Below are 14649 nucleotides of genomic sequence, written 5' to 3' on the forward strand. Positions count from 1 at the left end.
TTGGATTGACAAAAGTCTTGTGAAGGAAATTTAAGAAACAGAAATTGTGCTGAAGCTGCCACTGTTTTAAAATCCAATTTTCTGTGTTTGCAGAGGTTGAACAGAGTTTACTGAGACAGATTTCCTAAAGTCGAATGCCCTTCCTGTTGCTAACCCTCACCTGTTTCCAAGGAATGTAATAGTGCCCCATACTTAGAAATGTTTTCACTGAATTCTGGAAATAAACAACACTGCTTGTATGACAGTGGCACTCATTTACAGCTATCACACAAGAAGACACAAATATACACACATACATATGTGTGTGTGTATACTTGTTAATGTGTGTGTACACATAAACACACATGATAATTTCTGTCAACCAAATCCACTCACAAGGCTTTGGTTGACCAGGACCATAGTAAAAGACCCTTACCCAAGGATCCACACAATGGAACTGAACCCAAAACCATGTGGTTGGGTAGCAAACTTCCTAACCACACAGCAATGCCTGTGAATCTATATTTCTGCTGCAGCATATGAGGGTTGAACATAAGCAACGGGTCAAAGAAGAGAGCCTTGCTGTGTTTGCTCCCATGTAGGTTCTGTCCTTTTCAACCAGTCTCAAGTTCAAAGGTTAGGGTGTCAGTATTGGACACCATGATGACTAGAAACTTACCAAAACTTGGAGGTGGAGTCATATCTTCTGATTCCTTTTTCCCTCGAACAATCCCAGTTTTCTTATTTCTTTTCTCTTTGATCTTTTGAAGTTTCTCAGCATGCAATCGTTCTTTTTCTTTCTCCTGCATCTTTCTCCTCTCTTCTTCCTCTTCTGCTTCATGGATGGCTTGTTCTGAAGAAACCTACAAATGTTAAAAATTAGATTTAGCAAAAAATGATGAAGCATAAAAAATCTGATTCGTCAAAATTCCTACCAGTAAATTCTAGGCAGATCATGACAGTTTATCTCTCTTATATTCACCTGGTACCTTGATGGTATGCTCTCGCCATCTCTCTGTCCCTTTCCCCCTCCAAACTCTCTCTTTTCAGCAAGACACTTGTTCTTCTTTCTCTATCATCCTTTCACATCCTTTAATACGAGACTCCATTCAGTTGAAGGAGTCTTATCTTGAAAGTACTTGGTGACCTCACTAGTGCTGGTATGATGAAAAGAAAAGCATCTGGTCCACGCTATAAAATGGTTGGCATTAGGAATGGCATCCAGTTGCAGAAACCATGCCAAAGCAGACACTGCAGCCTCCTAGCATGTTGGTTCCTACCAAACTATCTAACCCATGCCAGCATGGAAAAAAAAAAAGTATGTTGAATAATGATGTAAAACCAGTAACAAAACCAGAAAGAAGTGAAGATTTGAAGAGTCTGGCCAAGCCCCTCCCCCCTTTCACCTATATGTTGTTTTTTTACAACATCATTTACTTCAATATAAGAAATTTTGAAATATTATTCTCCACTGAGGGAGGTTTATAAGTTTATCTGCCATTTAAGAATCTGTTGTTACAGAAGCAAATCATCATCTGAAAGAAATTCCTGAATTCTTGTATAATTTTTAACAGAGTGCTGCCTATGTGTGTCAAGTGATTTCATATATTATATAATAAAATATAAGATAACGAACAGACTGGTTTTTAATTGCTTATAACATTGTTTAATGAGTAGACTGGTAGTCCATTGCATTCAGAGTTGATGAAGTAAAAATACCAGTAATAAACAGCAGCAGTTCAATCAGTTAAAGTCCAACATGATAAAGCGTTAGAGATGTGTGAGATTAGCACACAAACGTTCATTGGATGATTATCTACTTATTAATCTTCTTAATTTCTCCTGGAAATTCCCTTACAAACTCTAACAGTACTCCAGAATCCCCCCCCCCCCCCATGTACCTAAAGATTAAGTTAACATCTTTTACAGAATTAATGGAAACAGTGAGTGAAGTTTAGATGCAGTTTGATTTAATATTGGCTGAATCACATCTGAGTTGTTTGATCAAGTCATTTATTGATTTTTGGTTTAAAATAATCCATAACTACACCATTATTGATTGAGTCTTGGAGTGAAGAACAACTAATCTTTTACCTTTTACTTGTTTCAGTCATTGAATCATAGCCAGGCTGGGGCACTGCTTTGAAGGGTTTCAGTCAAACAAATCAACCCCAGTAATTATTTTAAGGTCTGGTACTTATTCAATCTGACTCTATTGCTTAATTGCTGTGTTATGGGAACATAAACAAACCAACAACAGTAGTCAAGTAGGAGACAAACACAAGCACAAATACATATACAGGCTTCCATACAGTTTCCATAAATCAAATTCGCTAACAAGGTTGGCCCAGGGCTATGATTGAAGCCACTTACCCAAAGTGCTTGACACTGGGACAGAACACAAAAAAACATGAGTGTAAAGCACACTTCTTAAGCACACACGTCTGGTAGCAGTGAAGATCTCTCTCTCTCTCTTAGAATTCACAGCAGCCAAATGTATCTCAGAAACTTCCAGCTATTCTTAAACAAGCATCACATGTCTTTGGAAAGAATGTTTTAGAAGGAATATCCACAACAAGAAATGCTAACCAAATAATTTATTTGATCAGCTACCTTTGTGCCGTAAGTAGGCTCAAAACTGACATAACCCAATAATAAAAATCTCATGAAAACTACAAGAGTTTCTCATATTAAACCAAAAACAACAAAGTTGGTAATTAGTGGGTTTCTATGAATTCCAGTAAAACTTTAAAATGGTGAAAAGAAAAAAAAAACTATCTCTACTTCAAATCCAATTACTTTCTTGGCATGGTTAGAATTTTTATTGTTTTATGTTGATGTTTCCACACTGGAATTGAAAGAATGGTTAGGGTTAGGTTTATGTAAATTTGGAAACTTCTGTCATTCTGGAATAACTGTTACTTCAGTTCTGCATTTTAAACTGCTAACATTTCAAAAGTAAAGGAAGAGTGGGGAGGGAGTCAAATCTCTCTCAAATTCAGTCAACCAATCCAAGGAAACAGAGAACATAAAAACAATGGTGATATTTGTCCAGAGCACAAAGCAGTAGACTGAGTAAACCTATCACTAACGAACCTGTAATAACTACCGAAAACAACTGTAAGCCAAATTTATTCCAATAAAGGAATATTCTAAAATAACCATTATTTATACCTTGTCTATGATATATATATATATATATATATATATATAGTGGAGCAAAAGGGACTGACAAAATAAGTGCCAGACTTAAAAATTAAGTACTAGGTTCGATTTACTGGACTAGACCCATAAATGCAGCCCCACAGCAAGGCAGCAGCTGAAGCAAATAAAAGATGAAATAGCCCAGTCTACCTGGCTGCAGTGAGGTTCCAAGCCACACAGAGATGCACCTAACCATTGCAACCTGTAAGAGCTCCCTATAAAGAACAAGTGGTTTCTTAAGCTTCAATGCTGGGGCCTAGCCCAGCCATAGGGTCTTCTTCAAGTCAATGAATCCAATAATAACCCAATGATGGATGCATTTGATTAGGAAAAGCTAAGCAATCGACTGATTATTAGACTTATGCACAAAACACGTAACACCTCCTTGATTGGTTGATTTGCAAAGAAAAAATAAGATCTTTATAAATAATTAGATTTAGTAACGATTGATTAAATTTCATTAAAATACTAGACTAACAATATATATACGTACATATGTACACACATACATATACACACACACATACATATACACACACACATACATATATACACACACACATACATAATGCAACTAAAATGTACTTCATATTTATCAGACGTGTAAAGATGTTGCTATTCATTGCCAATAAATGTATTTTCACCAGAAACAAACAGCATTTTAACTTTTGCAAGTTTTTTTCCATTTCACTGATTCTGATGGAGCTAGAATCAGTGGAAATGGTAACCAGGTAGAAGAAAGAAAAATAAAAGAATATACCAAATCAATTCCAAGAGAATACACACCAAAAATAACAAAATAAAAAAATTTGGAACATATTTTAGTTGATACACACATACACACACGTATGTATGTATGTATGTAAGGACAGAAAGATTTTTTTGAATTACAAACAGAGAAACAATACCATAGAGAAAGTTCAGTGAGAACAATTTTATGAGAACAATTTATTTTGAAATAATTTACCACTTATTTCACAATTTACAAGAAAATTTCAGAAATTTCTCTAGTTTTCTTTTATCAATCTATGTTTAGCTATTTCTTTGTATAATTCATGCATAACTCTGTGTGTGTGTGTATATATGTATGTATGTGAGCATGTATGGCAGTGCGTTTATGTAAGAATGTATGTATTCATGTGTGTGTGTGTGTGATTATGTGTGTTACATGCAACTTTGAAATGTGTATATGTATGTATGGTATGTATGAATGGTATGTATGTATGGATGGATGTGTGTTTATACAAGTATGTATGTCTATATATGTGTGTATACATGTATGTATTCACACATGTTTATATACTGTGAAATAATGTATAAATAAATATATCCTTTTTAAAACTTTTTTTTTTTTTTTAAATATTTGCTAAATGTATTTTTTAAGTTCTGAAGTAAGGAAAATTGAAGTCAGTAAAATAATGAAAGCATATTTTTGCAACATTTGTCTTAATTCTATAATTAATAACTCTTCTATGAAACACAACTGAGTTATTCCACTAATGTCTGATAAACAAAGAAATGGGAATTCAATAATGCCATAGAGTGACATTGGGCATTATTTTCAGATCATATTGGGTTTAAAATACTTCTTCCATTCTTTTACTGGTTTCAATCATTGGATTGCGGCCATGCTGGGGTAACCATGTGGTTTTGAGTTCAGTCCTATTATGTGTGTGTGTGAGTGTGAGTGTGCATCAACATGCATGCATACATACATATATGTATATGCATGCATGTGTATGCGTATAATTATCCAAAGGACTTTCACAATTTCCATTTACCAAATTTCACTCCCAAGACTTTAGTCAATAGAAGACATTTGCTAATGATAATGTCAAGTGGGAGCGTTCCAAAACCTACATGGTTGAGGACCAAACATGTTAACCACATGGCTAAATGAAGCTCATTTACCAATATTCACAGATCCTATTTACGGAGCCTATAGAGACCAAACTGATGGGTTTTCCATTAAGTGATCTTTTAGTTCTTTTACAAATTGGTAAGGAACTATGTAAGAAGTAACTATTTACTTAGTGAATTGTTCTCAAAGAATTATTCTTGGTAAATTCTCTTACATACAATGCTAGATATTTCGGTAAGTGCTTGTTGATAGGAATATTGATAAGTCTCCAGAATATTTCTTTCTGCAGCTTCTGTGCCATCTTCCGCTCCGTCTTTGTTTGCTTTTTTAACCTCAGGAGAACAGTATCGCAACGTTGATGGATTTATCAAAGGAATCCTGAAATAGAAAACATTTTCTAAGAACTAAACAAAACAATTTGTAAAACGATCATATCTACTTTTCATTTCATCTGCTGCAGTTGTAAGTCTGCTTCCATATTTTACAAAGCTTGTGGCAAGCAATCAAAGGAACCAATGTCTGATCACTTGCTTTATTAGGATGACTAAGTTACCTGGTGATGTGTGAAGATGCATGGTTTAGTGGTCACAGTGATGAACTTAACAATTATAAGGTTCGTGGGTTCAATTCACACACTGTGTCATTCTGAAAGACACTTTTGTTTCATGTTGCCCCAGTCTGCTCTGCTGAAAATGAGTACCAGTAATGATTGTGGGATGTGAGAGGACCAAGGGAGTGCATATATCTGCCCACAACTACATCACAGTCCCCTGGAATAAATAGCTGAAGGGTACTATATTCTACAAGGTCACACATACTTGTGACTGAAGGGTTTTTTAAGCTTTTTAAGCACTTTTTGATGAAAAGAGATGCAACTCAAGGCACTTTTTTCAACGGAGTGCACACACACACACACACACACACACACTCAGACAAAGACCTCCCACATAATTTCTGTGTACCATTTTCTATTTAATAAGTGGCAGCAGAAGACACTTGCCCAAGGTGTCACTCGGTGGGATTGAAACTAACACTCTTTGACTGAAAGGTGAATCCCTTTAACACAAGTTTATGTCTGATTCTATACTGTTGCATAAAACAAAATCAATTAAGTAAATTTATGCAAAGATTGGATGTATATAATTGGATGTATATAATTAAGTAAATTTATGCAAAGATTGGATGCACCAACACAACCAATGCTGAGCCAAATATTCTAGTTAAGAGTTAAAAACTTTGTTAATTACTTAAGTCGAATAGAAATAGTAATAAGCTCGTTGTTCTCAGGTTTCTCCTCTTCCTTTTCTTTCTCTTTTCCTTTCTTTGGTTGCTTTGATGAAGTTCGAGAACTTGCCCTGTCTTTTAATGCCTTCAAATCATGGGAACCAAGACCATCGTTCTCCAAGAATGATTCAGGAATCCCTGACTTCAAAAACAAAGAAACGTTTTTCACAAAATAAGCCAATTGAAGAATTAGAAGAGGTATTTTTCAATCCAACCAGCATTTTCACACAAATAGGGACAACTTTCTGAGGCATGACTTTAGTTAAAAGACTGCTTACCATCTCCATTTAAGTGGAATTAACCTATGTATTGAAAATGACAATCATTGTTTTGTTGATATACATACACACACATACTTTTATATATACAAACACACATATAAATACCTCTATAAATGTGTGTGTGTGTACGCATACACACACACATATACATACATATATATATATATATTTTCTTAAAACTCCTTTATCACTAAATATTTTACAGTATTTAGCTTTCTATTCATATTTCTAGGTTCTCTGTTCATATCTGTGAAGGGCAGATTCAGTAAGTCATCCACCCTGGGTCAATGAAGTTAGCATCAATTATATCAATTATATTTGAGGAATCATTCTAATTCATTGTGTATTTTCCTTAATCACATCTGGGGTGGGGAGTTCTTTTTTTGAGAGGCATGATGATAAGAAATAATTATTACCTCAAGAAGGGGAAGTCTTGAAAAATTCAGTTCTGCTATCGGAGGAACTAGTTTATCAGGAATATTGTAATAGTCCTTGAGTAAAGTGATTGTATCCTGGAAACGGTCAAGTTCTGTCTGGAAATATATTGAAATCTTTTGAATCAACCAAACCAGAGAAAGTGATAGAAATGAAGCAATGTTTATATTATAACATTTTTACAACATATCTGGTGATTTGTTTTATATTTATTATTGTTGTGCAAAGATTAACTGTTTCAATAACAAACAAAAAGACAAAAAACAAATAAAGACTAAAAAAAAAAAGAACAAACAACAGAACGCTGGCTCCATATTAATTTTCAGATAGGATTGTGGTTTCCCATTGAATATTGCTTCAAAGCTGGGAGTTCAACATCTCACATTCATTATTGACCGGTTCACTTTGAATCTTCCTCTTGCTAAATAAGATACTCTTTATGCTCAGCGATAAGGAGCAAACCATCACTCAAAAATGGAAAAACAAAAAACAAAACAAAAAGAGTTCAAAGCTACATGACATCTCATCTGGTGAACCTGAGTTTCATGTTTGTAGCATGTACCAACACACACCGAGGTGCATGGCCTACTGGTTAGGATGTTGCATTCATGAGTGAAAGACTGGGGGGTGGGGTTCAGTTCCTGGACTAGGTGGTACATTGTGTTCTGGGATCAAAACACTTCATCTCATGTTGCTCCAGTCCACTCAGCTGTAAAAGGGTTCCACCAATAGCTTGTGATGGATTGACAACCCATTCATTGGGGGTGGGCATAATAATCTCAGTCACTTATGCACCAGGGAAATTGGGTTGAACTCCAGTTTTAAGAGTCACAAGGCTCATGACAGTCCTAAGAGCCCTTCCAAACAAATGAAGGATGGGTGGTCATGTCACTGCGTGTTTTATATGGAAATTGATTTTGCAAACAAATATACAATAATAAAATCAAGTGAAAGGCAAATCAGACCATTTAAGCAGCAGAAGAATTCAATTCTACCAGAAACTCAATACAGATTCTGAAGATACACATGTCGTATCTGTGACACCTGTCCAAACTGTAAACATCTCACCTGCACAAGCACAGAATTGTTGGCAGAAATGCTGAAAAAAATTCGACTTCTAAGAGGAAAAGGTGTCAAAAGAAAGACTTAACTGTGAGAACAAAAGGCTAAAGATCAAAACATGGAGTTACATGTTGCTAAATAGATTGAAGACTGTGGAAACTATAGTGGGGAGAGAGGGGGAAGAGAGAGAGAGAGAGAGACAGACAGACAGAGAGTTGTGTGTGCTAGGAAAATAAAGAACTAGTAAGACATTGGTGAAAATGAAAAGAAACGGTCAAGAAAATACTAGAAAGGAAATATGGTTAACTGTTGCTCCATGTAAGAAATTGGAGAAAGATTTATATCGTTGGGTTTGGGAATTATGCAGAAGTGGATTTATTGTCAACTGCTTGGATAGCAGAACCAAAATATTACAGGTATCCATGGATACAAGTAACCACAGCAGCGTTCAAATATAATATTACTCAAATATGGTCCAACTGATGCCAGCATGGGAAATGGACATTAAGTGACGATGACGGAAATGATGAAGACAATGAAGATGATAATGATGATGATGATAATGATGATGATGATGATAGTCTTTTTGTTTTTGTTTCTTTTTATTGGAAGGGACATGAAGGAAGGAGCAGGGCCCATGGCCTGCATGGCCTTTGTAGATTGATGAGATTGATGTCATTAATATTGTTTTGAACCTTTGTAAGTCAACATCTGCAGGAAAGACATTAGCAAGGAAAGGAATCATAGAAAGTTGATCTTCTGGACAGGAAAGAAAGACTGGGTGTTGAGTGATTCCTGCAGAGTCTGAAGAAAGGAGTGACTCAGCAATACCTAAGTGGAGGTGGTATGAGTCCAGTTAGCTCTGACGAGCAGAAACCATCATAGTAGCAGTTGAAAACAACAGAAGGAGGAGACAATACATTTGAGGAGCAGAAGCTGGTGTGTATATGAGATCCAGGAATATGGAACTGGTTTACATTATACCAATTTACCATTAAACCAATGTGAAAACCAGAATTAATGTTTCATTTCACATCTCCACCCCATGGCAACATGGCTAACACGGTATGTTAAACACTGACTTACCTGCATTATCGTCAAATAACTGTTACACACTTTGGACAGCTGATCCTCATACCAGCCATTCGAGATAAGCGAATGACATTCATTTTCCGCTTGTTGTTTTTGTTCATCACAAATACTCCACAGTTTATCCTGGAGATCAATAACCGTTTGATGAAGCTCAGTTTGGGTTTCCAAGTCAAATCTCGTGTCATCAGGGACTTCATTATATTCCTGAAAAAAATAATATGACATCATCATTATTTAACATCCACTTTTCCATGCTTGCATGGGTTGGATGAAGATTTTTGCCTCATTATAGAGACACCCTCCTTGTCACCAACCTTTACTTGTTTCCAAACAAGGTAATATTTCTCCACAATCAGACAAGTTCTTGAAGAATATTGGTAATATTTGATATTGTCTGTATGACAGGGATAATCATTTACAACTAGAATGCGATGTGAAAACAAGGAGATACAAAGTGGCTTATAAAGGATTAAAGGCTTGGCTCTAAGGGTTTTATGGAAGTAATCGATTAATTATCTTACCTAGATAATGTTATTACAATTCCAAACATTCTTCAGATATATCTTATGAGAAACTATATTATTAAACATGTCCCCTGTAAGTCTTTATTTATTTTTAGACAATTATATTTTAAAGCAATTTGGTTGTTCTTTCTAACAGATCAAGTGACCACATAAAGGTTTTATCCTTGGCTTAGCTTCCTTGTTAGTTTGCAGAAATGTTTTAGGGAAATGCCATAATGAAACCCCCCATGCCACAAATGGTGATGTATTGGATAAAAAGGGAAGAAGAGGATTCAAAAGAAACTGGGGAGAAATGAAGAATTGCTTGTTTGTTGCACAAGAAATATAAATGGAGACGCAAAAGTGAGAAGTTGAAAGATTGGTAGTCTTGGGATGAGGTAGGTATAGAGAAAGAGACAAAGTGAGAACAACTGCAATTTAACACAAGTAATTAAATACATTGATTAAGCATGTGTGAATATCTCAACAGAATTTGGCTGATTTAATAAATATTTCTGATGCATCGAGATTGGAACAGTAATTAGAATGCATGCAGTTCAAGGCTGAAAAGAAAGGTGATGTTTGACTAGAAGTTGCTAGGTTTTACTATTGAGATAATCGAAATACTACTGGAAGACAGGAATATGGTAATATAATAGAACCAACAAAGGCTTCATCAAGTCTGGGAATAAAGCAATTTCTTCTCTATGATACCAAATTAACTTGAATTATATCATCACACACATTAGCAAATGTCTAGAATGAAACACGGATGCTGAAATGAGAAGCCCCAACACTGTAGCACGGCAGAAGCAGAATAGAAAATTACAGTTTAAAATTGAGTTTAAGAAGTAGCAGTAATACAAAACAATTGGTATTTTTAAAAAATTAGTAATGAATAAATTATGAAGATCTAATATTAGATGACAGCCAGAGTTAAAGTAGGCAAGAGACGAGATTAAAACATTTCTTGTTAATAAAAATAAAACACAGCAAACCAAACTAAACCAAACAAACATAAATTATATATTACCTTCTGCCATTGACTAACAAAATCTTGTTTGTTGTCAGGACGTATCAGATATTCTTCAAATATTTTCCTGTATCGAAGGGGAATTAAATAGCAACGTTATTACATCAATATATCTTCGATATTTCTAAAGTAAACAATAAATAAATTTGTCTGTTTTAATATTTATATACCAGTAACATTTATTTATTATGCTTGTTCATTTGAATACTGGAAACACATAATCTCTTTGCATCTGGATGGTCTCATTTCTCATTGATAACTATTTCTCTCTCAAAAAAAAGGGGGGGGGGGATTGAAACTGTTTTTACAAATAGTATTATGTTTATAGAAATGCTATTAAATAATTTTTACAAACACTACATATGTATATGTATGTATGTGTGTGTGTGTATGTGGATATATGTATATATGTGTGTGTTTATATATATATATATATATATATATATATTTAATGTACTAATAATTTTAATGAATTAAGTATTATAACATTGGCGTGATACTTTCTGTATACCTGCTTTTGCACCCCCAGTTAAGGGGGGGTTAAGAAGGTCACTTCACAACCACATGGTCTTAGGTTCAATTCTGCTGCTTGGCATCCTGGGCAAATGACTTTTACTCTTGTCTCAGGTCAGCCAATATCTTGTGAACTGGCATACAGGAACTGCATGGATGCCTGTCTCTCTCTCGCACACATACACATTCATAAGTATTTATATATATATATATATATATATATATATATATATATATATATATATACATACACACACACATGTGTACGTGTGTGTGTGTGTGAGAGAGAGAGAGACAGACAGATGCATGCAGGCTTATGTGCAGGCATATAAGAATAGTCATGTCTGCTTTCGGCATGAGATTATCTGATTGAAAATCAATTACTGTATTTACATTCACAACAGACACTAAGCCCCATTGCTCTGTGCTTTTTGAAACTGTTGAATAAAATCTTCCTTAACTTCAAGCTTACTCGTGATAAATAAAAAAAAAGCAGCTGAAGGTTGGCATCAGGAAAAGCATCCGTCTGCCTCAAACTCCTCCTCCTCCTCCTCCTCCTCCTCCAACAATGAACAAAAGAAATCTTTTAATAAAATACCTGAATATTTCCTCACCTGATGCTGTAATAATAAGGCTTTATGCATTCTCGTTCTTTCCTTATTGCTCGAAACATTTTCTTACAGTTCTGCAGATAGGACTTCTCTATTAGTTTCCAATAAGAACTTAACAGTTTTACCATTCTCTGTCAATTAAAACAGAATCGTCTTTTTGAAACAACTAAACTGTGGCTCTCGGAGCTGCTTTGTGCAGCGGCCCCAAAGATCATACTGGGTTCCAGTGTGCATTAAGAGGAAAATTAAGTTTAAGAGGCATCTGTTGTAGTGTGCAAGAGAGAAGACTGGTCTAATCATGTGATGTGAATGAACGAAGACAGCTGCATAAAAAAGTGCTGGTGTCACGTAAAAAAGCACCCAGTACACTCTGTAAAGTGATTGGTGTTAGGAAGGGCATCCAGCCATAGAAACTATTCCAGAGCAGACAGCAGAGCTTGGTGCAGTCTTCTGGCTTTCCTAGTTCTTGTCAAACTGTTCTACCCATGCCAGTATGGAAGAGGGACATTAAATTATTATGAAGATGATGATGATGATATAAAGTTGGATAATGCCAGTTTATGGGATTACCTTAGGTTTCACATCCATAAAGGGCTTGGCTTTATGGCATATCATCAGAACCCAAAACCTATTACTTACATTTCTTTTTATAGATACATGTGTGCATGTGTGTGTGCATGTGTGTGTGCATGTGTGTGTGCATGTATGTGTGTGTGTGTGTGTGTGTGCTTATACCTGTATCTTGAGTTAAGTTCTTGTAGGTCCCCCAAAAATTAAACCTTGCCATTTGATAAATGGGGATCAATAAAATAATTACCAGGGTCAATATGACAGACAAAAAGCCTTGAAGGTGATGCCTCAGCATGGCCACAGTTCAATGAATGAAACAAGTAAAAGTCTGAAGAAATAAAAAAGTACAACTGACCATGTTAATCTCAAAATCCATGAACTCCCAGTCTGGAGAATCGGGTTCGAATGGTTCCGGTGCTTTCTCTTCAGGTTCTGAAGAAAGAATTTATGACAAACAAAAATAAACGAAAATAATCAAAGAGATTCTTGTATCTTGAGGGTCAATTACATCAACAAGCTTTCTTATTTCAGCACACACATAAATTAATCCTTATTTTTGCCATCCTACGGGTTTTTAGTCAACTATTAGTATCTGAAATCAGTCGTGTCATTATTGAATCTACAATGAAGATTTCAAACCAGGCAGAGATGTGTGATTAAAAAGTTCAATTATGAACCATGGGAATTTGGTTTCAGTCCTGAGTTGACCAAAGCCTTGTGGATGGATTCGGTAGACAGGAAATGAAAGAAGCTCTTCACAACTTTCTATAGAAACCATAAAAAATCAGGAGGTATGAGAAGTGAATATACTTGTTTAAGCACTTGTCGTCCTCAGGATTATGGCCATTTTGCAGTCATCTTCATGTGATAATAATTTCAGTGCTTAAGGAAGGAAATAGAGAGAGAGAGAGAGAGAGAGAGAGAGAGAGAGAGGTGAGGAATTGTTCTCTGGCAGGTGAGTATACTGGTCTCAAGGCTCACCAGTTGCACTTCAACATCATCACTCCAACGGCTGCAAATAACAAATAAAAGTCTACTTAAAAATCACGTCCCACCATTTTAAATAAAGAACACAGTGGACACCAGCGTATATTGTACCAGTTCCTGATGTAGAAAAGAAGGTGAGATGGTCACAACTGGAACTCCTTTCAGAGTAATATAGTCTGTAATAAAGCACTGGTCAGCCTAGGGGCTGTAGTTGAAGACACTTACCCAAAGTGTCATGCAGTAGGATTGAACCTGAGACCATGTGATTGCAAAGTGAGCTTCTTAACCATACAGCCATATACACACACAAATACATGATATTATATATTTCATAAATTAAGAGAAAACCACCAAGGGGGCAACGTTTCCATTCATTCTCATCTAATTTTACCAGCAAGCAGAATGGCGCCTACATGTGGTCTCTCAGCCTCCCAGGAATAGCAGCTAAATCACCAACAAATCACATTCTACTATCTTAAAAAAGGAAGAAGATATTAGATGATGTAGTACTAGGCATACTATATCCAAAATAAGAAAGGATAGCCATGGCTGGAGAGCCTTTGATCATAGTTTGCTGGATCACAGTGATCTGGAGTTATACAACAACAACAACAACTTAGAAAGGAAGAAATTTTGTTTAATGAATTATAAAATAAAAGTTTCTCCTTAATAAACAACAAGAAAACTTCAGTGTTCATAATAAACAACAATATCTGCTGGAAGCACATGATTTCAGACCAAAAATATTTATCACCAAAAATAAAGAAAGAAGCTGAAAATATTAACCAAAATATTTATATGACATATTTCGAGGTAAACAAAAAAGAAAAAAAAAGAAAAACATAAACAAGATATGGAAATAAAGTCAGATCTTCATTATCTTTAATACTGCTCTATTTTGACATTTCTAAACAGCATTAAACACACACACACATCTTATATTCAATCCCCTTGACACTTACATCACAAAACTAATCATTTACAGCAAGAAATATTATTCTTGTTAATAAGGTTGGGTAGAAAGTTAATCTAAATTGCTTCCTAAAACTTCACGATAGAATGAAATTTTATCTACTTCTTTCTCTCTCTCTCTCTCTCTCCCTCTCTCTGTATCTATCGTTTTATCAAGTGATACTTTCTTCACAAAACACTTAGCACTCTCTCTGTTTATCTCTCTTTTACACACACACACACACACTCAACACAACACATACACACACCCATGTAGACGCAC

General features: G+C 35.3%; 1 protein-coding gene across 1 annotated transcript in view; it reads right to left on the bottom strand.

Annotated features, from left to right (window-relative positions):
* Positions 1–14649, bottom strand: part of LOC106875922 (sperm flagella and cilia-associated protein 2) — a 103197-nt gene that overhangs the window by 31024 nt on the left and 57524 nt on the right. Inside the window, exons 22-29 of the mRNA XM_014924237.3 lie at positions 12784–12860; positions 11862–11989; positions 10735–10801; positions 9193–9402; positions 7026–7142; positions 6292–6470; positions 5263–5422; positions 659–842 (exon numbers count right to left, since the gene is read on the bottom strand). Coding sequence (XP_014779723.1) covers positions 659–842; positions 5263–5422; positions 6292–6470; positions 7026–7142; positions 9193–9402; positions 10735–10801; positions 11862–11989; positions 12784–12860 — 1122 coding nt within the window. The remainder of the gene's footprint in view (positions 1–658; positions 843–5262; positions 5423–6291; positions 6471–7025; positions 7143–9192; positions 9403–10734; positions 10802–11861; positions 11990–12783; positions 12861–14649) is intronic.

The sequence above is a fragment of the Octopus bimaculoides genome, chromosome 18 (genome assembly GCF_046866305.1).
Source record: "Octopus bimaculoides isolate indiv1 chromosome 18, ASM4686630v1, whole genome shotgun sequence".
Taxonomy (NCBI): domain Eukaryota; kingdom Metazoa; phylum Mollusca; class Cephalopoda; order Octopoda; family Octopodidae; genus Octopus; species Octopus bimaculoides.